At 56.3% G+C, this 23,366-nt stretch overlaps 1 protein-coding gene across 12 annotated transcripts; it reads left to right on the top strand.

Annotated features, from left to right (window-relative positions):
- Positions 1-2,001: 2,001 nt before the first annotated feature.
- On the top strand, positions 2,002-23,365 carry TBATA (thymus, brain and testes associated). 12 transcript variants are annotated; one of them, XM_070057793.1, is made up of 14 exons: positions 2,056-2,096; positions 5,903-6,041; positions 11,083-11,237; positions 11,555-11,734; positions 12,479-12,714; positions 14,242-14,397; positions 15,218-15,297; positions 16,443-16,613; positions 17,239-17,299; positions 17,546-17,926; positions 18,365-18,446; positions 19,178-19,325; positions 20,799-20,851; positions 21,826-23,365. In XM_070057793.1, exons 3-14 carry the CDS (start codon positions 11,191-11,193, stop codon positions 22,010-22,012), a joined length of 1,782 nt encoding a protein of 593 aa, XP_069913894.1. In that variant the 5' UTR covers positions 2,056-2,096; positions 5,903-6,041; positions 11,083-11,190; the 3' UTR covers positions 22,013-23,365. The 12 variants fall into 12 exon arrangements, with proteins under 12 accessions (XP_051679769.1, XP_051679768.1, XP_051679760.1 ...); XM_051823809.2 differs by lacking the exon at positions 5,903-6,041 and having other exon boundaries at positions 2,002-2,096; positions 11,561-11,734; XM_051823808.2 differs by lacking the exon at positions 5,903-6,041 and having other exon boundaries at positions 2,002-2,096; positions 16,446-16,613.
- The last annotated feature ends 1 nt before the right edge of the window (position 23,366 follows it).

The following is a 23,366-nucleotide window of genomic DNA, read 5'->3' as shown; positions in this document are numbered from 1 at the left end:
TCTCCAACGTGCCTTGCAGTGCATGAAAGTGTCCCTGGAAGCTCATGTGTTGGAAACTTGAGCCCTGGTGCCAGGATGTGGGACCTTACAGCGACGGTTAAACCAGGAGAGGTCTGCCTTTGTCCATGGGCCTGCGACATGGTCACGGGGTGGCCCCATTATTCCGGGTGGGTTCCTTACAAAAGAACGGGAGCAGCCTCCTCTTGTGTCTGTCGCTCACCATGGACTCTGTGGAATGATGCAGCAAGGATCCCTCCGCGGGTCCTGGCCCCTCCAGTCTGCTCTTCCCAGCCTCCCAAATAGTGAGCCAATACATTTCTGCTCATCATAAATCACCCGGTTTATTATAGCACCTCTAAGTGGACCAAGACATAGCCCCAAGCTTCAGTAGGGTGGCCAAGGAGGAGTGAGAAACAAGGTAACAGAGTCAGTCTCAGTGGCTTCCTGTCCTGCTCAGCATCCAAGTGGAAGAGCAGCGGCATAGGTGTGTGTTGGGGGGAGGCCTCCAGAGTGCTCCTGGGGCCACTGGCATGGCTTCCTGGTGGGCAAAGCTGCCTGCAGCTGGCCCTGCTGGGCTGCCCGGGGGAAACAGACTCTTTCATTTTGGGGTGCAAGCCGCTCCCTGCCACCTGCTGCCAGGAATCACAGGGGCCCTGCTGAGAAAACTGCTCACTGCATTTCAAATGCTCCCTCTTACTCTTACTCTCCGTTATCCATTAGATTCAACTGTTTAAATCACTTCCAGGGCCAGCATTGTGAGGAAGCAGGTGAAGCAGCCGCCTGCAGTGCCGGCATCCCATATGGGCGCTGGTTCAAGTCTTGGCTGATCCACTTGCCATCCAGCTCTCTGCCTTGGCCTGGGAAAGCAATAGAAGACGGCCCAAGTCCTTGGGCCCCTGGACTCACATCTGAGACCTGGAAGAAGCTCCTGGCTCCTGGCTTTGGATCAGCACAGCTCCAGTCTTTGCATCCATCTCGGGAGTGAGCCAGCAAATGGAAGACCTCTCTCGCCCTCTCTCTCTCTCGCTCTCTCTTTCTCTCTCTCTCTAAACCTCTGCCTCTGTGTAACTCTGCCTTTCAAATCAATCAATCAATCTTTTTTAAAAAAAAAAATCACTTCCAGTGTTTCCCAATCACACATCTAAACACCCTCCGTTATTTCATCACCTTAGAGGCAATTAAATTCATTTTATCTGCATTTTCTTACAAATTGCTTCAGTGCTCAGCTCACACCGGTCCTGGAAGACGAATTGTTTACAACAGCAGACCTATTCTTGACCGAGCTGCTCCCCGCAAGGTAAGCCAGCTTCGCTTAGCTGGGGACAGAAGGCCCTGTGGGGATTGCTCAATGTCGCAGCCTCACATCCACACAAACAAGTCAAAACCCAAGGCCGGCTGGCAGAGAATCAGCTATGGGACAAGCACAAACGAGGGTCAGCAGAGGCTCCCAGGCCTCGCCCCAGGCCGTGTGGAAATCACCTGCCCTGTGGGCACCTTGTAAATGATAGCCCACAGCAACAACCCCCTCCCGAGGCGTGCACCATGCGTGCACTATCTGTGACTTACAGCATGTCTGGAGGAGAAGACCGCAGAGGGAAGCCCTGTTAAAACATAGCTCTCCTTGAACTTGACCCACAGAACCCTTTGTGATCAGCACCCACCTCTCCACACCTCTGTCCCTGCCATTTCCGTCTCACCCTCGGACATCATACCCAGCCACACGTAGAGTGACCCAGAGAATGCACCAGCCAAGCTGAGACACTTCTAGATGGAGGACGTACTAAGTTTTCCAGACCAACAGCCATCTCCTGGACCGTGCCAAATAACCCAGGGCTTCTGGTCTCTCTAGCCACACAGAACTACTGAGAGGGCCCACAGCATGCCACGGGCTGTCCTGTGCCCAGTGTTTTGCAGAATCTCCTCCTCATCTTGATCCCCTCAGAGAGAATTCGCAGCCCACTCCTCTGTGGAACCTTCCCCAAGAACCCTGGGTGGGTGTGGGTTCTCTGCCCTTGTGCCTGCACGCTCCTGACACCTCTCACATTCTACCTTTGTTTCTCTGGCTCCCCATGAGGCCGACAACCACGTGAGGACAGGTATTACATCTTTTGATCCTTGTATCCTATAGTCGGTGTCATAGATACCTAACAAATAGGTATCTCATCAATGGTTTTGTGAATTTTACTCTTAACTTCAAGTGGCTCAAGGGTTGTCATGGCAAAGAAGGCCTAGATTAGATTTGTGTGGCCAGAAAGGGTAGAACAAGAATACCAACCAGAAATCTCAGAGAGATCTATTTCAACTAAATATTAACAACTTTCTGTCCAACGGACGGAACTACGTAGAAAACGAATGGTCAGCCTTGGGCAGTCGAGAGCTCCCTACCATCGGAGGTGATTAACTGAAAAATACTAGCAAGCATTTAGTGGGAATGAGGCAAGGACACAAGCACACAGCATGTGAATGATGTGGAGACACAGCTGGGATTCTGTGAATAATTGACTGATGGATTCATTCAGTGACGAGTGGGCACCAGGCTGTACCATGACTTTGAGTAGTTAACACCAAGCCAACATGCCCATGTCATCACCACACAGGTCAAGGTCCTATGTTCAGTGATAAACAAGATAAAGGTGGCCTCTAACCTTTTGGAGCTTACAGGATTGCAGAAGAGATACAAATAATTGCAAGAATTACTGGGCACTAAGAATGCAAGGGGCAAAGGATGCAGAGGGTCAGAAAACAGACATTTAAGTTGAAAAGGAATGAACACAGGAAGCTTGATTTGATCCGTGGGCCTAGACTTTCAGGGAGCCCAGACTGCTTCTTCTTACTCCGATGCCTGCTATTCCAGTCGAGTGACCTGGCTGAGCGCTGGCTTCGACCAGCCCATACATGTCAGCTCCCGGGCTCTGAGCCCTGCTCAGATGACAGGTAACCAGGTGACTTTGGTCATCCCAGGGCGATGGCTGGGTGAGCCATGGTGGGGGGGTCTATAGCTCACCCCCTATTTCCATCCTGTCTTCTCTGAAAGACCATTAGAACTTCTCTGCTAGTCACATAAACCTCAGGACAACAAAGACAGGCAATGCCTCGGCAGGTACACCCCAAGAGCCTGGCAGAGACTCAAACTCTCAGAATGGCCAGCCCTCATCAAAACACCCCATGATGCTGGCCAGAACCCAGAATTCCGTGTACAAAGCAGAAGACATAATAGCAAGTAAACCACGGGCCGTGTGGTCAGAGGATTTTCTCCCAAACACTGATGAGGAACAATATCAGAATACTGCAGCCATTCATGAAAGGTTTGCTTGATTTTGGTAGACAAAAACAATAGGAAACAAATCCCATTCATCAGGTCTTTACCACGGGCCAGGCCTGTGCTGGGCAATCATAGATGTACACCGAAGCTTAGAAATTGTCAAAATTTATCAGAGAAAAAGGGTCTCAGTATCTGCAGAGCTCATGCTTCCGTTGCATGAACACTCTCATAGGATCGAATAAACACCCATCAAAGCAAAGTGAGTTGAACGAGTTATGCTCTCGGAACTCCAAAGGCAGGAGTGAGTTCTCGGCACAGCAACACTTAGCAAGAGAGGAATCCAACTACCAGTCCACAGCACAGGCAAGGGCAAAATAAAAACAACGTAGAACAAAATGTTTTTATTGCTCCCATTATAAAGGGATACTTTTTCTAATATATAAATGTATATATCCAATGACTACCCAACAGAAAAACAGGTAAGAGATAGTTTAAAAGGTCACAGAAAATAGATACAAATAGTGCTTACACATATGAAAACACACTCAAAGGACTCACTGGAAAAATGCAGATTACAGCTACTCTAAGGTGACATCTATCTCCTATGAACGTGAGAAACTCGTATGGTGCAGCCATCATAGCCTTAAACATACAAAATGATGGAGGAGAGAGTGACTGACAGTCAATGACTTAAATATCCATCAATATCACAAACTATATAAAAAGAACACCAAGCTAAACCAAAAGACAAGAGGAGGATGACACGAAGAGGAACAGCAAATAAAAATTGGTTATTTGGAGAAAAAAAGCAGTAAAAATAATCCCAGCAGTACTGATTGAGAGAGAAAAAGAGAGAGGACAAGTCCAGTCCGATATGAGACACCGCTATAGTTCTAGAAACATCACAAATACGTAGCCTTCACTCGATACATTTGAAAATGTACATGATGTGGAAAAGTTCTTAGAAAAATGACTGAAAGTTAGAATTACCTGACAGATATGTTATAGCAGCTATGGTGAAATAGACATAAAGCTTCAATGAGCAATCAGAGCACAAATGAGATGAATGGGAAAAAACATTGTAAACAAAGAGCTGGTTCTTTGAAAAGATCAAGAAAATTGATCTTATTCCACCCCATAAGACTGATAAAGAAGAAAAGAGATAATGCAAATTAATAATATCAGGAACGGAACATGGAATATCAAAGGCATAATAAGAAAATATTACAACAACTTTATACAAATTAACCTAACAGTTTAGGAAAAATGGACCATCTTTTTCAAAAATACAAAAGGATATAAGTTACTCGATAAGAAATAGATCCTTCGAATAGTCCTATAACTATTAAAAAATATAATTTTTAATTTTAAAATTACCAATAAATAGGCGGGCGCCGCGGCTCACTAGGCTAATCCTCCGCCTTGCGGCGCCGGCACACCGGGTTCTAGTCCCGGTCGGGGCGCCGGATTCTGTCCCGGTTGCCCCTCTTCCAGGCCAGCTCTCTGCTGTGGCCAGGGAGTGCAGTGGAGGATGGCCTAAGTACTTAGGCCCTGCACCCCATGGGAGACCAGGAGAAGTACCTGGCTCCTGCCATCGGATCAGTGTGGTGCGCCAGCCGCAGCGCGCCGGCCGCGGTGGCCATTGGAGGGTGAACCAACGGCAAAGGAAGACCTTTCTGTCTCTCTCTCTCACTGTCCACTCTGCCTGTCAAAAAAAAAAAAATTGCCAATAAATAAATCTCCAGGTCCACATGGCTTCACTGGAGACATCCAGCAAGCATTTAGAGAAAAATGAACACAAATCTCGCCAAGAAAATGGAAAAGGAAAGAACACTTCTCAATTCATTTTATGAAGCTAATATTATTCTGATACCAAAACCAGACACAGCTGCTACAAAAAGGAAGTGACAGATCAATACCCCTCACGAAGAGTAATGCAGTAATCCTTAACAAAATACCAAACTGGGACTAGCGTTGCGGCACAGCAGGTTAAGCTATCACGTGGAACACCCACATCCCATAGCAAAGTGCTGGTTTGAGTCCCAGCTCCTCCACTTCTGCTCCAGCTCCACGCTATCACATCCTGGGAGGCAGCAGTTGATGGCTCAAGTGCTTGGGCCCACGCCACCCACAGAGGGTTTCAAGTGGAGTTCCAGGCTCCTGGCTCCAGCCTAGCCCTATCCTGGCTGTCGTCAGCATTTGGGGAGTGAACCAGTGAATGGAAGATCTCTATCTTCCTCCCCTCCCCTCCCCTCCCCCCCTCCCCTCTCCTTCCCTCCCCTCCCCTCTCCTTCCCTCCCCTCCCCTCCCCTCCCCTCCCCTCCCCTCCCTTCCCTTCCCTTCCCTTCCCTTCCCTTCCCTTCCCTTCCCTTCCCTTCTCTTCTCTTCTCTTCTCTCTCTCCCCCCCAACCCTGTCTCATGAGGGGAGAATATATTTGCCATGCAGAGAACTCAGGATTCCTCCGATCATGAATTTCCCCTTCTGTTTGATTAAATGAAGTAATGCATCTAAAGGGAAAAGTAATACCACCCAGGCAGTAATACTTTATATTGCTCCTCTCACAACTGGGGCATCCAGGCTTAGAACAGAACCAAGCTGTTCCCGGGTAGCAGACCTCTCTGCTCTTCCCCACGTTCCAGAGACGAGTCAGGAGGGCTTCTTCAGCTGCTCTTCTACAAACCAGAGTTGAAGACCTATCGTAAGGCACTCCCTTCCCAGCCCCCAGCTGCTGTCCACAGCAGACTCCGCCTTCAGTTCTGGATAACACAGCGGGGGCAGGTATGCATTTAGTGCAAGGTAAGACACTGATGGGGAAACCCACATGCCATTCGGGAGTGCTTGGGTTCAAGTCCCGGCTCTGTTCCACATTCCAGATTCCTGCTAATGCAGACCCTGGGAGGCAGCTGGTGATGGCCCAAGGAGTTTGATCCCTGTAGGAGACCTGAGTTGAGCTCCTGGCTCCTCGTGTTGGCCTGGCCCAGCCCTGGCTGTTGTGGCCTTTTGGGAAGCAACCCACCCCCAGATGGAAGATCTCTCTGTCTCTCCCTGCCTTTCAAATAAAATAAAAACTTGAAGAAGCAATTAAAGAACACAGGCACCCGGGTAGGGTGGGATGGGGTTTCCCTATCCTGTGTGTCAGCTGCACTGTGGAGAGTCCCCCTAGGGGAAGCAGCTGGCCCCGGGACAAGAAGCCTTCTCTTCTTTCAAGCGCAGTCTTGTTGAGCTTGACACTCCCCAGCGAGCCCAGAAGCATGCAAGAGGGAATGTTCAGGCTTGTTTCAAAGAGGTCGCCTCGTCCTTGGAGAGTCAGGCTGGGAAAGTCATAGGGTACCCGGGGCACACACTGACCCCTGTGAATGGAGAAGCCACTGGAACAAGGCCAAGATCAGAGGACCTTCGCTGGGCCACCACAGCGGTTTGCATTCAGCCCTCAGCTGGGAGGCCCAGAACTTGGCCTGGGCTTGGGTTTGGCCCCTGGCTTCCTGCCTTGCCAGGAGCTGAACCCAGTCTCAGAGCCTCGGGACACTGACCCATAGCAGGGGTGCTGACCACCCCCCCCCCCCAGTCTGAGGCTCAGCTAGTAGACACCGATTGCACTCCTAGAACAGCACCAAGTACTGCCACAGAGCTTTCATCGGTTACAGGGCCTCTGATGTCATCCCAGCCCTGTGGGCCGAGGACCAGCCTCACCCCCATTTAAGAGCTGCCCAAGTGGACCTCAGAGAAATAAAGTGAATTATCTGAGATAGCCCTCAGACTAGGACAAGTACCCCACTTTGTGATCCTACTCCATCGAGTTTGCAACAGCAATGTTGGTTTACCTGTTTAAGCATCTCTAAGGGGCCAGAAGTAGGTGAGGGTACCCAATGTTCAGGCTCAGAAGAGGTAATTTTTATTTATTTATTTATTTATTTATTTATTTATTTATTTTTTACAGGCAGAGTGGACAGTGAGAGAGAGAAAGGTCTTCCTTTGCCGTTGGTTCAGCCTCCAATGGCCGCTGCTGCAGGCGCGCTGCGGCCGGCGCACCGCGCTGATCCGAAGGCAGGAGCCAGGTGCTTATCCTGGTCTCCCATGGGGTGCAGGGCCCAAGCACGTGGCCCATCCTCCACTGCACTCCCTGGCCATAGCAGAGAGCTGGCCTGGAAGAGGGGCAACCAGGACAGAATCCGGCGCCCCAACCAGGACTAGAACCCGGTGTGCCGGCGCCGCTAGGTGGAGGATTGGCCTATTGAGCCATGGTGCCGGCTAGAAGAGGTAATTTTTATTTATTTGAGAGGCAGAGAGAGAGAGAGAGAGAGAATCTTCCATTCACTGGTTCACTTCCCAAATGGCCAGAACAGCCGGGACTGGGCCAAGCTGAAGCTAGGAGCCAGGAACTCCATTCAAGTCTCTCATGCAGGTGACAGGGGCCCAAGGACTTGGACCATCTTCCACTGCTTTCCCAGGTGCACTAGCAGGGAGCTGGATCAGAAATGGAGCAGCGGGGACTCAAACCAGTACCCATATGGGATGCCGACATCGTGGGTGGTGGCTTAACCCGCCGCACCTCAAAGCTGACCTCAGCTGTTTCTCTTTTCTAAAGCTTGTTTCTGAAATCCAGAATAACTATTTCAATCTGAATACCTTGCAGACTTTTTAAATCTTACTTTTAAAATTTATTTATTCACCTGAAGGACAGAATGACAGAGATAAGAAGAGATAGAGACAGAGAGAGATATTTTCCACCCACTGGTCCACAACTCTCCAGGTGCCCACAACAGCTGGGGCTAAACGAGGTAGAAGCCAAGAGCTGAGAACCCCACCCATGTCTCCCTCGTGGGTGGCAGGGGCCCAAAGATTTGGGTCATGGCTTGCTGCTTTCTCAGGCACATCAGAAAGGAGCCGGCTCAGAAGTGGAGAGGCTGGGACCCAAACTGGTGCTCCCATGTGCGCTGCTGGTACTGCAGGCAGCAGCTTAAGCCAGTGTTCCACAGTGCCAGCCCCCATAGGGGGTGATACCAGGAAGTGATCACGCTCGGTGCCAGGCATGATTCTGAACACCGTGATACGTATTCTTTCATCTAATATTCCCCATGACCCTGTGAAAAGAAGAGCAAGTATAATCTCCAGTTCAAAGATATGGGAACTGAGGCCCAGAGACATCAGGTGAGTTGTCTGAGGCCACACAGCGAGGAAGTAGAGCAGGGATTTGAACGAAGGATTCTTACGACTATTCTGCATCTCCAGCAGTCCAGGCAATTCACCAAGGTGACAGCTTCTAGAAGGTATCAGAGTCTGGCGAGAACTCCTTGCCTAATTGAAAACCCAGAGTCTTCGTGCCCTGCCGAGAGCCGCTCTGGGTCACAGGCGGCCGCCCCGTGTCTGGGAGCCAGCCTCTGAGGATTCACCCCCAGGCACAGGGTGCACAGAGGCAGATCTCTGTACACCAAGCAGGGCTCCAGCCTGAGCTACACCAGCGGCCAGCTCTCTCCATCTGCCTGCTGCTCGCCGCCAGAGGCCAGCCCCACACTCTCCTTCCCCTGCCTCGTTCCCACTGCAAGAGCTGCTGGGGAGCCAGAGCGGGGCCTTGGAGGGAGTCCTGCCTGCCCTCTGTGCAGGGGGTGAGGGAGAGGGGTGCTGGGGAACAGTTGTGCAGCTGTGGGGAGGAGTAACCTAGCAACCAGCAGGCTCAGCGTGGTCACAAAGCGGCCAGACTTGCCACAGAGCCCACGAGCCTTCCCCCTGTTTGCCCTCTTGCCCATTCCTGCTCTGGCAGCAGGTGCTCCTCACCCACAAGCCATAGCTGGCACCTTCCTTGGTGAGTCCAGGGGTCTCTCGGGAGGGAACAGAGGCCAGAGCCAGGTCAGGCCCCGGCAGAGGGCCCAGACAGGTGGCTATGGGAGGCGCAGTTCTGTGCTGGGAGCCTTTGGAGCCCCTGTGCCTGGCTGGCTGGTGGCCCAGGGACGGAGGCTGGGCGGGACAGGGGCAGACCACAGTGGATCCCATCTGTCCTGCGCTGGGGAAGGGGCAGGCCTGGCCTATTAGAGTGCTTGTCGACCTCTACACAGCAGCTGTGGGTTCTGACTCACGGCTGACTTATTAGATCATTCTGAGTGCCAGTGTGTCTCCCATGGAGCACGGGTGAGTACTGCTTCAGGATGCTATTTCAGCATCACGCTTACGTGCAGGTGCACACACACACACACACACGTGTGAACTGGGTTGTGATGGAAAACTGGATTTCTTCCATGGTCACAGTCAAAAGTATTTGAAAGTCCCGATTCTGTAAGGACCCTTTTCCTGTGGGCGGGTGGGTCTGGGGCTTGCAAATGCCCTGCCCGGAAGTTCGCAGCATCACACACCCTAGCACCCAGCCCTGTCCTACAGGCTGTCCCAGGCTTGCTGAGAAGGCAGCTCTGTTGATTGCTTTTAGAGGAAACATGAGAGGCCTGTAGGTCAGAGTGCCGGGGCTCCCGTCCCTGGCTGTGTCACTCAGCAGACATCTCCTCTTCCATGGTCTCAGACAAAGGGGACTCACCCCACCCCAACCTGACAGTGGCCGGCACTTGAAGGAGGGGCATCGTGAGCTCCCATGCAGGTTCTGGGACTCTGGGGGTTAATTCTCAGAATGCACCCATTTCCTATCCCAACCCCATCCCTAACGCTTTGGTTACGTAGATGTAGATGGACCACAATTCCTGATTTGTTTGGCTTTTTAAATTTTTATTTATTATATTTGAAAGGCAGAAAACCCATCCACTGGTTCATTCCCCTAAATTCCAATAATAGCAGGGATGAACCCAGCTGCAGCCAGAAACCAGGAACTCCATCTGGGTCTCCCACCTGGCAATCGGCAGGAAGCTGGACTCAGGAGCGGAGCGGTGGCTCGAGCTCAGCCGTGGGGCACGAGCAGCCCGAGCACACACACTGTTTCCAGTGCCTGCTCTGCAGTGCTTGGGTTTCACACCCGCCATCTCTCATCTTTTTAATTAATTTATTCAATTCTATGAACAGCCCTGGTGAACGCACCCCTAAGCCAACAACTAGAATGCTGCCACTCAGGTACCTCCCTACCCTCTTTGGCTGCCCTCTCCCCTGCCCCCCACCGAAAGATTTTGCACCCCCTTCCATTTTGTTGCTGTTATCACATATTTATGATTTTTTGTTTGCTTGCTTTTGAGCTTGTATTTTTATTTATTTTTTGAAGATTTACTTTGTTTATTTGAAAGGCAGAGTGACAGAGAGGAAGAGAAAAATCGGCCATCCACTGGTTCAAATGACTGCAACAGCCAGGACTGGGTCAGACTGAAGCCAGGCGCTCCATCCAGATCTCTCACATGGGTGGCAGGGGCCCAAATGCCCAAGTACTTGGGCCATCTTCCGCTGCCTTCCCAGGTGTATTAGCTGGATGGGAAACAGAGCAGCAGGGAACTTGAACTGGTGCTTTGGCATCAGAGGTAGCAGCTTAACCTGCTGCCCCACAACGCCGACCCCTGAAGTTTTATTTTCAAAAAGGGTCTGAGGCTCTTCAGTTCTCTGGAAATGGCCCTCCTTGACTTGACATGTGTTTACAGGATTCACCTGTGTCGCTGTGTTTCCATAGCAATAAAGAATCCCCCCTGTCTGAAGGCACCACAGCTTATGCACTTTTTCTTTTGCCAATGGACATTTGGTTTGTACCAGGTGTTTGCTGCATTTGTGCAACGTCAGTAGGAGTAGTCTTTAAAACACCCCCTATGTACATCGGCAAGCTTCTCTCACATCTGGGAGAGACGTTGCTGGCGGTACAGCGTGCAAATGTTCAGTTCCCAAGCTGCTGCCCTTTGTTCCCGCAAAGCGTCTGCTCCAGTTCATACGCGCCCCCATCAGTCCTCGAAACTTCCTGTTCTGCATCCTCAACGCTGGTGCCAGGGGCACTGGCCTGCACAGCGTCAGGAACTCTGCAATGGCTACGGAAGTGACGGCTCAGCTGGCTGAACACCCACTGCCGAGGTGAGGCCCTCGGAAGCTCCTCTGCCGACTGAGGGTGGCGGGTGGTGGGGAGGGGCAGAAGACCAGGGCGGCCTTGGGGGAGCTGGGTAGCCTGGGGCCCCGACACAGGCAGCTCTTCCTCGCCCTTCCCCGCCAGCCCAGGCCCGTGTTAGCTGAGGTTACGGCAGGGCCCCTCCAGGGCTGGGGAGAGCAGGGGTGGGCAGGCGGCAGGAGCTCAGCGCACAGGCACGCTGGGGTTTCTCTGCAAGGGATTTCCTCTGTTAGCTGGGGGCAGAGGGAGCCAACTGACTGCGATTTTCAGATTTTATTTCTTTAAGTCCCAGACTCTCTAGAGACGAATCGAGACTGGAACAGGAAACCCAGGGGCCGGGCCAGCGGAGTCCCCAGAGGGCCCAGGGGCAGCGAGCGCTGCTTAGCATATCCAGAGTCCATCTGTACTCCTGCAGAGGGACACCCTCCAGCCAGGGCCGCCAGCAGGGAGTGCAGACAGCCATCAGGCAGGTGCTCCCACCAGGCCCCGCCCGAGCAGCCCACTACAGCGTCCCTGCTGGGCCTGACTGGCCTCCTCCACGTCCTCCAGGGGCAATGTCCCAGGACAGGGGCAGGGTGTGTTGGGGAGGGTGGGGGGGGGGGACAGAATGCCAGAGACAAGCAGTCTCCAGCGAAGCCCAACGAGAGCTTGATGCTTCCCTGTGGCCTCTCCTGGGGGGACCTGGTGGGGGAAGGACCTGTCAGCCTTGGCTTTGGCTCTGGCTCTGGAGGCTGGGCATGGGGGTGCACAGCAGGGTGACGGCCCACAGCTGGCTTCTACAGGGCTGCCAACAGTTTGGCTTGGGGAAGCCCTCACTGGGGCCAGCCGCTTGCCCCCAGAGGCCCTATTTAAGGGGGTTTTGCTCCATCCCAGGTGTTCAGAGGGGAAGGTAGGTGTGGGCTTCTGTTTTTGCTTTTAGATTTGGTCTGTGGGAGCAACCAGGGGCCCCGGTTATTCCACCCGAGTTCCCGCTGTGGATCCCAGCTCCCTGTCCAGGAAGACTGAGGCTCGCAGGGGCTGGCGTGCTGCAGCCCCTCGGAAGGGGTTTGGGGAGGGCCCAGCTTTGGGCACCTTGGAGCTCGTGGTGAAATCCAGAAGTCGGATTTCAGGGTCGGCAGAATGGGCTGTGGAAGAAGCATGGAGCTCTGACCCAGGCGCGCACGGCAGCCAGCGGAAGCTCCACGCCCCTCTCTCAAACCCTCTCCTTCAGTCCAAAGGCTGAGCTGAAAGCCGAGAAGAAGCCAGGCCACAGGCCACGGAGCCAGGGGGACGGAGGGCCACAGAGAGAGCTGGTGATCCCAGGAGTCGTGGATTTTGAGCTGATCCCGGAGACGGTGACGACCCCCAAGCCCCAAACCCCTGGCTCCTACCGCTTTGGCCGCCTCAGCCACCACTCCTTCTTCTCCCGGCACCACCCTCACCCTCAGCACGTGACCCACATCCAAGGTAGGGACAGCCCGCCCTGGGGGCTGGATGGGGGCTGGGCGTGGGGGTTGGTCTGCGGACTGGGAAGGAATACGGGGCCCAGCCCCTCTTTCCAGGAGGAGGCCACTGAGTATGGGGCCTGGCCAAATCCCAGGGCAGCTCAGTGGCCGGGTGAGAACAGAAGCACGGGCTGCGAGGGCAGAGCACTGCCGCCCCATGGGAATTCCCTCACTGCCAGGTCCTGCCACCTTACACATCAGCTCTGCTCCGTCCTTGAACCCAGGCCACTCCATCTGCTGGACCACCCGGGGCCAGGCGGGGTGGGGTGGAACGGAGCGCCAGGGGTTTGGTATGAGTGTGAGCTGCCTCTAGAGGTGCTAGATCTGGGAGAGAGATAAGAGTGGGCTTCTAGAAGTTCGTGAATTCAAGGCATGAGTTGGGGCAGGCATTTAGCCTCCTGGGCAAGTTGCTGCCTCCTACGTCAAAGTGGCTGAGTTCGATTTCCAGTCCCAGCCCCTGATTCCAGCTTCCTCCAGTGCACACCCTGAGGGGCAGCAGTGACGGCCAAGTCTTCGGGTCCCTGTCTCCCACGTGGGGGACCTGCACTGAATTCTCAGCTCTCAGTTTCAGCCCGGCCCAACACCAGCTGTTGTAGGCATTTGGGGAGTGAGCCAGGGGATGGAAGTTCACTCTCTCTCAGTGCCTCTCAAATAAAAAAGTAAGTTTTAAAAAAAAGTTTGAGTTCATTTCGGCCCCCAAATTTTTTTCCTAAAATGCATATTATTAAAAAAAACTTGCATGAATTTGTTTAAAAATTTGCATCCAAAGAAACTCATACTTTTTTTTAAAAAAAAGGATTCACTCGAAAGGCAGAGAATCAGAGAGAAGGTGAAAGAGAAATACAGAGAGAGCATCCAGCTACTGATTCACTCCCCAGTGGCTGTTACAGCTAGGGCAGGGCCAGGCGTCATGACGCCAGAAGCCAGAAACGCCATCCAAATGGCCCACATGGACGGCAGGGGACCAAACATTTGAGCCATCATGCACTGCCCGTCCAGATGCATTAACAGGAAGCTGCATCAGAAGCGGAGCAGCCAGGACTGAAGCTGGTGCTCCAAAACCGGAAGCCAGCATAGCAAACGCCACAAAGCTGTCCCTTGAAAGCGTGCCTTTCATTCCATTTCCCGTGACCTTTTGGAAGTCCTGTGTACAGATGTGAGAGCCCCTTGAAGAGCAATGGCATTTCACCTGGTGTGCCTGGATGGGCTCAGGAGAGAAGCCCCGGGGCCTGGGCCCGCGGATCCCAAGATGAAGAGAAGAGCAGAGGCCACTGAGTGGGGAGGGGCCGACAGAGTACAGTCCTGAGTCCCGCAGGCAGGCAGCTCAGGAAGCACCGAGTCGCCTTGTCCTTGAGGGTGAACCATCAGGAATAACCTAACAGTCACCCAGACTCTGTGCCCTCACCTCTGGGCTGCCTGGCTCGCAGCCTTGCCCAGAGCTCCCGGGCGCCCCCACGCCTCCCATCCTACAGCCTGTAACCCTTTGCAGATCTAACCGGGAAGCCCGTCTGTGTCGTCAGGGACGAGTTCTCTATGGCACCCTTGCCTGAGTCCACACCCTTGTCTCGCTGTCTGATGGGGATGCCCACCATCTCCAGCCCCATCGGAGACCCCCAGTCCAACCGGAACCCTCAGCTTCCTTCTGGTGGGTACTGGGGCTCCACCATGGGACTCACCCCTCCTCCCCAGGCCTGGCCCACCTGGCAGGTGCTGGGAGCCCTGAGCAGGGAAAGGCCATTACGCAGCAGTGAGGTAGTTCCTCGGGCAGTTCAGCCCCACATGACTCCCCACCCCTGTCCCCGGGTCCCATTCCACAAAAACGTACCCCTGCTGGGACTGCAGGTGCATGGGGCAATAGCAAGCTAGAGTCGTGTGACTTATAGCTGGGCGGAAATGAGATTTGTGTGTTCAGCTAAGTCATGTGCTCAGGCGCTGGCCAATCCAACAGCCAGCCAGGGGCTGATGCGGCCTGCTGGAGGCCTTACCTCTCTGTCACGGGGCCAGAGAGATGCCAGGGAAGGGGCGGGGCAGCCCGTGCAGGGCAGAGAGACTGGAAGGCCAGCTCCAGGGCCCTTCACCAGCCTCTCCAGGGAGCAAGTCAATATCTTGATGACTCGTGTGGGCTTAGCACTTGGATCTCAGTCCTGACTTCAGGTATCCATGAGGGGCAAAGCTAGAGAAAGCCACCCGCACCTCGGCACAGGCAGCTGGGTGTGTGCCAGTGTCTCGCGGTGATGCCACCGGCAGGGCATCAGCTCAGTGCCTCGAGAAGGGAAGTCACATGATTCCCAATCCTTCCCCACCCAAGCGCACCCTTCCCCCTTTCCCTTGAAGACCCCAGCGGGCCAGGAAGGACAGGAGGCTGCCCTGCCCCAGGCCCTCCTGGCCCTCCCAGGCCTGGCATCCCAGGCAGGGGAGGCAGGGCCCCAGGTCCCTGTTGGCAGGATCTTGTCCCCTCCTCCCAGAGGCCTGGAAGAGGGAACTCAAGGAGCTGTCTTCCCGGGTGGCCACCTTCACCAAGGAGAATGAGCTGAAGACCCAAGAGGTAGGCACTCCTCAAGGGAGCCCCTCCCCTCGGGGAGAGAGGCAGGGCCCCTCCCTCCCTTTCTCGCCAAACTCCTCCCACGCCAGCTCCTTGCAAGGCCTGCTGTTGGCCCTGGGGAGGAGGGGGCCGACGAGTAGGAACACCTGGAGGAGGGTGACAGCGTGGGTGCAGAGCGGGGAGGGTGCCCGTGTAGGTGGAGGAACCCAGAAGGGTCCAGGGGAGACGTGACGCAGGCTGGCGAGGGGGGAGATATCCAACAGCTCAGGGGGGTGTCTGCAGGTGGACGAGCAGCCGCAAACACGGGGTGTCTGTGGGGCCCGGGGGTACAGACGGCAGCAGCCAGGGAGAAGGCAGCAGGGGGCTGGCTTTGCATACAGGGAGGAGCCACCTGTTTCTGATTCCCCGGCTTAGCCAAGAGTCTAATCTCATAAGGAGTGGAGAACCCCTCCAGGTTTTCACCCAGGATGGGGACTGGGCCTGGCCCACGTGGTCAAACAGTCAAGATAACTGGGAGGCTTGCAACTGGTGCAAGGACAGGTCTGGCCCTTTGCCGCGGAGTCTCTGCTCCTGGGCCTGGGCATTCAGTGGCGAGGCAGAGGCCGGGCTCCCAGGCCTGCTTGCAGCTCACTCACTGTGGCACTCTGCCACGCTGAGTCTCAATCTTCCTGTCTTTAAAATGGGGAGAAGGACACTGGCAGTCTTAACTGGAATCCCAAGAGCAGGAGGCTCCAAGCCTTGTGCTCAAAGGCCTGGCTTCTCAGGGCAGAGACAAGACACAGGGCTGAAGTAGGAAGACCTGGGGCTGCTGAGCTAGGCAGATGTGGGGCCTTGGCTCGGGGTGTGGTTTTAAATCTCTGATGGGCTGGGAGCTCCTGTATGGGAGCATCGTGGGGCAGCGTTCCAGGAGGAAGAGCCTGTTGGCAGTTGAAGCTGCTTCTAGTGGGCTTGCTACCGTGAGGGGGTGGGGAGGCCGGCCAGGGATGCCAAAGTAAGAGCTTAGCACGAGGTGGGGGAGGCCTGCGACACAGCTGTGGTGCTGGATTCGGGGATGCCCCGCACCTGAGACCCAACCTCCTCCTCACCCTCTGCCTTGCCCCCCCCCCCCTCCGCTTGCTGCCTGGAGTCTCTGTGCACTTGTGTCCCAGCAGAAGGAAGAGCCTCTGCGGGAGCAGGGGGCAAAGTACTCGGCCGAGACGGGTAGGCTCATCCCGGCTTCCGCCCAAGCTGTTGGCCGCCGCAGCTCCCGCCAGCGGAGCCACCGCGCGGGCAGAGATGGAGGAGTGCAAGGCTTCCTCCTGCAGGATCAGGATCTGCTGGTGAGCAGAGGCTAGAGCGGTTGCCACTCCCAGACTCCCAGCTCGTGGGGGATGGCTGCTCCTGGGGACTGCAAACCCCAGCCCACGTCGGGGTGACTCTTGCCCAGCTCTGGGCCTTAGTTCCGTGTTCCGTCCACACTGGGCGCTCGCACACATTACCATCAAAAGTCCTTCTGGCATTGCAGGCATTAATATAGGAAGCTGCAGGGATGGGCTGAGAAGCAGCAAGGTCAAGGTTCTGTCTCGGGTGCTCCCAAACCCTGCAGCCTGCAAGCCTAGCCCCAGCCAGGCCTCCTGCGCTCCTACAGGGGTTTGGCCTGTGCTTCGCACAGCACAGCACAGAGCCCGCCTCCTCCATGCTCAGGTGTCCCCACCCAGGTCTGAGACGAGCCCATGCCTCGCTCCCGCAGGCTGGAGCTATGGGGGGTGGTCCCTGTTAAAATGCGGATCCCTCCAGAGAAGGCAGCCCCTCGCCACCTCCCGGGGACCCATGCTTCAGGCGTTTGCGCTCTTTCCAGTGAGCAGAGCAGACAAGGGCGGGTCCTCCTTCTGCAGATGGGAGGCCCAGGCCCCCCAGGGAAAGAAGGGCACAGCCCGGCGGGACTCAGCGCTTTCTCCACCATAGCGCGACCTCGCCTCGCCAGGAATTAGGTTCTCAGGTCCCGTGGGGAGGGGGCACAGGGCAGGTAAGTTGGAGGTGGGGGCTGGAGAAGGGCCCGGGGCAGATCAGGGTGGGCCCCACAGCAGGGGAGAGGGGAGAGGAGGCGCCTGGGCGTGAGGGTGGGCACCAAGGGGGGCATAGGTCTGGGGAGACGCCAGGCCCAGTCCCAGTTCTGCCAAGGACGATGATCCCTGCCGGGGCTAGCCAGGCCCCTCTGCACCCCAGGGTGGGGGACTGACATCGAAGGCTGAGGGGACCCTGCCCCTCCCAGGACTCCAGGGGCTCCACCTCCCTCCATGGGCCCCGAGCCCCACCCGCCGAAGCCCCAGACACCCTAAGAAGGCTGGCCTAGGGAGCCCCCATAGCCCATCCGAGCCGGAACTGGACCTTTTCCTGATGCTACTTGGCTGGAGAGCACAGGGGAAGTTGAGCCCTGAAGTAGCAAAGACGCCACAGGAGGAAGAGGATGCGGCCAGGAGGGAATCCCACGCCGGGCATCTGGCAGCGGCAGCAGCCCACCCTGAGCCCCAGGCTGCCCAATGGGGCAGCCCCACCTCCCCACTAACAGCGCCAGACTCTGGGAGCTCCAGGGTGGGGAGGCCTGAGGGGGTCCTGAGATCCCCACAACAAGGACCCAGCCACATGGGACTCGGTGCGTGTCTGGGGGCAGTGGGGGGGTTGCTGGCCAGCTCTGACCACTTTCCCACTGAGGGACCCTGGGGGACAGCCAGCCCAAGCAGCCCCAGGGGCGGGGGCCCACCCATGTGGTGTCCGAGGCTTGGCTCCGCCACAAACTCCCTGCTAGGGGTCCCTGCTCAAAGCCAGATTCTTCCCTGTCCAGTGAGGGGTGCAGAATCCTCCCCCAGGACTGCTGTGAAACAAAGCCCTCTGTCCAGTGCAAAACCCCAGGCACAGGGGAGGAAGGGGCCCTGTGGGGGGAACCGGTTTAGCCAAGCCTATGACTATGGGAGCCCACTTCTGGAAGGGGGCCCCTTAGTGCCCCTGGAACCCATGTAGGCCTTTGCTCCTGGCTGGAGCACGCTATCCGGCCCCACTGACCAGGGCCTGTCCTCTGTCCTTCGGTCGGTAGGTCCTGGAGCTCCTTTGTCAGATCCTGCAGACAGACTCGCTGAGCGCCATCCAGTTCTGGCTACTCTACGCTCCCCCCAAGGGTGAGAACACAGCCATGAGGCCTCCTCTCTGCACAGAGGCTGCCAACATCCTGCCCTTGTTCCGCAACTCTGTGGGACTCACACACCACTCAGTTCCCAATCCAAAGCCTTCGGCCTGGGCCTCTCTTTTGGGGAGCCCCAAAGGAACCCTTTCCAGCAGGACAACATCCCTGCTTCCTCTTCCACGGTTCCTGTCCTGCTCCTTGGAGGGGACCCCTCCTCCATACTGGCCCCAAGCCCTGCCACCCAGGAGGGAGAAATCCAGAGATCATGCCTGGCAGACACAGCCCCTCTCACACCATAGTGGGAAATGCACAAATACACATGGGTGCTAACACACACCTGGATGCACACAAACACACAGGCAGGTGCACTTGGGGACAGTGAGTGGATTGAGTGGGAGGGGGAGGAGTGATGTGAGCCAGGAAGCTGATTGGAGAAGGCTTCTCAGACAGGAGAGTGGGGCAGGGGGCGGGGGCCGTCCCCAGCAGACTTCTCAGAGAGGGCCAGGGGGTGTGGTGGGCAGGATGGGGCAAAGAGCAAGGCACACGTGTGCATGTGCAACAGCAGGAATGTCAGGCGGGGGGCTCTGCACATGGGGCCCTCCCCACAGGGCCTGAGGCAGCATATGGGACGCTTAGAGAAAGCTGCCCTTGGCCTGGCTTGGGCAAGCGCCCACTTAGGGGCAGCAAGAAGGCTGCTGAGAACTCCGCCCGGGGCTCTGCTTTCAGAGAAAGACCTGGCTCTAGGACTCCTACAGACAGCGGTGGCTCAGCTCCTCCCTCAGCCTCTGGTCTCCATCCCAGCAGAAAAGCTCCTGCACCAGCTCCAAGAAGTCCAAGAACCACCACCACAAGAGAAGCCGCAGCCAGCTTCCAGGTGGGCCCGCACCTCTGCCTGCCCTTCTCTTCCCAGGACCACGCCCTCACCTGCAGTCACCTGTCTGCCCAGGCGAGGCCAGCAGGGCCCAGAGGAAGGAGCCCGGCATTGGCCCAGGGACCCTCCAATTCTACGCATGCTGTCCAGGGGCCCACACTGCCAGGGCAGACTCTGGCTGCCTGTGGTGGGGTGCCCAAGAGGGTCACCCATGTCAATTGGAACAAGACTGCTGCATAAACCCTATCAGAGAAGCCCCTGGCAGACGGGAAGACACAGGTAGAGAAGAAAAGCCACGTGAGGCTGGCTAAAGGACAGTCCCGCTAGCACCGTGTCCTAGGAGGCTGGAGGAGAAAGAGATGCATGGCTAACTGGGCAAGGGGAGCCTGCAAGGCAGCCGTAAGCGGAGACACGGAGTGCTCGCTGGTTGCCTGACGCCTGACCGCCGGGTGCTTTCCAGATTTCTGGTCCTTGTGACGACCCACGGGGGCTGTACCACCTCTGCCTTACAGAGGAGGAAGTTCAGGTTCAGGAATGATTGCCCGGAGTCTCCTGGCTGCTCACCAGGGGAGCCTGCCAGAAATTCAGGTTCCTGAGAGCCCAGCTCTGCAGGTGGCAGGGAAGGCAGGGGCTCTGTGTTGTCAGCAGTTATCCGGGACTTGGGGCAGCTTGCAGGGCACTGCACCGATGGATGGGATTTGAATAAGCAAATGTGGAGGTGGGAAAAGGCCATGCCAGGCAGTGGGACAAGGGTGGGGCAGACAGGAAGGCTCACACTCCAGGGAGTGTGAAGTCTGGGGTGGCTGGGGCAGTGGGCAGTGGGCAGGCTTGGTGAGAAGGGGCAGGTGGGAGTCAGGGAGGAGGGCTTAGGTTTGCTGAAGGCACAGGTCTTGCTCTGGCCTTGCACTTGCCTTTCTCTGCCGCCCTGAGTGACCAGAGGAGGAACGGCACAGAGAACAAAGCAGACATCCCTGTGACCTTGGGCAAGCCACAGTTTTACCATCTCTCAAAAGCCCCTTCCTAGAGGTGTAGGGAGGGAGGATGGCATCAGGGTGCGAAAGGGATTGGCAAAGTATAAAGCCTGGATCCGAGACCGGGGAGCACCGCCTATGCCAGTGGGGAGGGGGTGGGCGTGGTCTCCCGCACTATGTGTAGTGAGCGAGGGACTGGGGCACAGCTGGGGCTAGGGGTGCCTTGCAGCTCCAGGGGCAGGAGGTGCCTCGCTTCGCGGGGGGACAGCAGGCAGTGGAGTCTGTAGCCTGGGTCCTGCTGGGGGGATGCAGCAAGGCCACGTGGGTCTAGCCACAGTCAGTGGTGATCCGGTGGTCCAGGGGAGGACCTCTTGCCTCTGGCCAGAGCGGAAAGCTGTCTGCACCTGCACCACCGTCCTGGCCTCCCCACCTCCCGCCACGCAGTCCCTACGGCAGTGGCTTTCCAGCCTGACTCTCCTGGCCTCTGCTCTCTGTTTGGTTACAGTCAATCCCCGAAGAAAATGAAGACCCCACCTCTACCCAAAAGCGAAAAGCCAGGTAAGATTCCACACGGGGGCTCGTTCTGCGGGCTCACCAAAGCCCGCTCCGGCTTGATTCCCCAGCAGCTTGGCGATGGGCCCCTGCCCACAGAGGCTGCTCGTTCCACGTACTCACTCAGTCATCCAACAGTGGGCCCTGCGGTCCTGGGGGCAGGGTCCGAGGCCCTGCTGTCACCGAGCATATGTCCTAGTGAGGAGGCGCACAGACAACAGTAACAGCACCTGTGTGTGTGGCGGTGGGGTGGGAACGCTGTGTGCAAATCCCAGGGGAGTGGGTGGTAGATTCGAGAAGGACCAGTGGGCTGTGGGGACAGCTCCTGGAGCTGCGTGACAGGAAGGCTCCAGGCCCAGGCAGACCTGGGAAGGGCCTGCAAGCAGAGCTCCCACCCGCGTGATGTGTGGGCGGACAGCAAGCAGGCTGAGAGACAGGTGATAAGAGATGCAACAAGGCAGGCGTGCAGGGCCGGCCTGCAGGAGGGACCAGGTGTGTGGTCTCGTGCAGCAAGTGCCTGGGGGTTATCAGTGGGGGTGGGTACCCCCTCTGGCTGCTCTGTGAGCATGGGTGGGGTGGTGTGGGGCAAGAAGGGGTGAGGGGGACCAGAGAGGAGTCCACGGCAGCCTTCCCGGTGCTTCAGACCAGAGGCAGGGTGGGGCAGGAGGAGAGGGAGGAGGACAGGTGTCCTCGAGGGAGCTCGTTCTCCACCATCAGACGGTGAGGGGTTCTGAGTGCCCGGCCTGGAGGGGGCACTTCAGGGACGCTTGTTCCTGGATGCCGAAGCCAGGAGGACGATGAGGCTCAGCGGAGAGAATTGGCTCATCCCAGGTCCCCAGCAGAGCTGAGACTGGACACTGGGCTTGCCTCGGGCCTCCCAGCGGCTCTCCCACATGCCCTGGGGAAGGGGTCTACCAGGGCTCCTGGGCAGCTCTCGCCCTCCTCGTCCTCCCCTGCCTGCTGTCTCTCCCCTCCCCCAGAGTACATCGGGAAAGCGCAGGTCCTGCGGATGCCCTTGAGCCTGGACAAAGGCGAAAAACCATCAGAGGCAAAAGCAGGGAGCTGAGAAGTGCAGAGCCCAGCAAGGCACCTTGGCCCGCCTGGCACCAAGGCAGCTCCCAAGTCTGGGAGAACTTCGGCCCCAACCGCTTCAACAGCAGCTCCTAAACTCCTCGCAGAGTCTTCCAAATAAAAGTCTGTCTTCGCTTCGGGAGGACAGGCCCGCTCCCCCAACACTGAAAGCTCTGTGCTTGTGTTCAGCTGCACAGAACCAGTCCTCCCCAAGGGGCCGACCTGGTTCCAGAATGTTCCAAGAACCGCAGGGCAACTGGTTTAGCTGGGGTGGCCTGAGAAACAGGCCCTGCACCTCCCGCAGTCAAGACAGGGTTCTGGGGAGGCTAGGGCAGAAGTCAGGGAAGGGATGCACAGGGTGCCTTAGAGTGAACATGTTCCCAGTGCCCGAGTTTCTGCGGGCTGGGCACAGAGGCAGTGGCTTGGGTAACGGAGCTGTTTCACACACTGCATAAACAATGGCGTCTCCACAAAGCCCTACAAGGTAGAGGATCAGCCGCTCTGTGCACGTTTTGCTTTTTTTTCTTAACATCATAAAACTTCCACGCTAAGTGCACAGTGCAGCGGCATTCAGTGCGTTCACAGTGTTGCACGACCAGCACCGCCACCCTCTGCAGAGCTGAACCCGCACCATCAGGCAGTAGCTTCCTTGCATTATCTGGTCCATTTCTCAACGCTGCAATGAAATTCCTGCAGCTGGACAGGAGGCGCCAGGGTCCACCTCCAGTGATGCCCTTCCTGCACTGGCACAGGTCATCACATGGCGAGAGACAGGAACACACGTGGGTATAGTGTGTCTCTTCTGGCCTCTCTCCCTTTTCTTAAAAAAGCACCTGGATTCAATGGGGGAGCTCCATCCTAATGATCTGTAATCCTACTTGCCTCCCAAAGGCTGACCTCCAAACACCTTAGTTTAATGAATTAAGTTTCCTCTCTCTGAACACCAACACACGAACCCCAGACGACACACTGAAAATACGGCATCCCGCACCTGGCCCCCAAGGCTCGTGTCCCTTTCACAGTGCAAGACCCAGCAGTTCCTTCCCCAGCATCCCAGAGCCTCAACCCTTGCCAGCAGTCACCCGAAAGCCCAAAGTCTTGGGGTTGGCACTGTGGCACCAGTGGGTTAAAGCCCCCGCCTGCGGCACTGGCATCCCCTATGGACACCGGTTCAAGTTCCGGCTGCTCCACGTCCGATCCAGCTCCCTGCCTATGTGCCTGGGAAAGCAGCAGAGGATGGCCCAAGTGCTTAGGCCCCTGCACCCATGTGGGAGACCCAAAGGAAGCTCCTGACTCCTGGCTTCAGATCGGTGCAGCTCCTAACATTGCAACCATTTGGGGAGTGAACCAGCAGATGGAAGTCTGTCTGTCTGTCTCTTCTCCATCTGTCTCAACCTCTCTCTGTAAACCTGCCTTTTAAATAAATAAAATAAATTTTTTTAAAAAAAGG

The sequence above is a fragment of the Oryctolagus cuniculus genome, chromosome 15, assembly GCF_964237555.1.
Source record: "Oryctolagus cuniculus chromosome 15, mOryCun1.1, whole genome shotgun sequence".
Taxonomy (NCBI): Eukaryota; Metazoa; Chordata; class Mammalia; order Lagomorpha; family Leporidae; genus Oryctolagus; species Oryctolagus cuniculus.
This window is presented reverse-complemented; position numbering and strand designations above follow the sequence as displayed.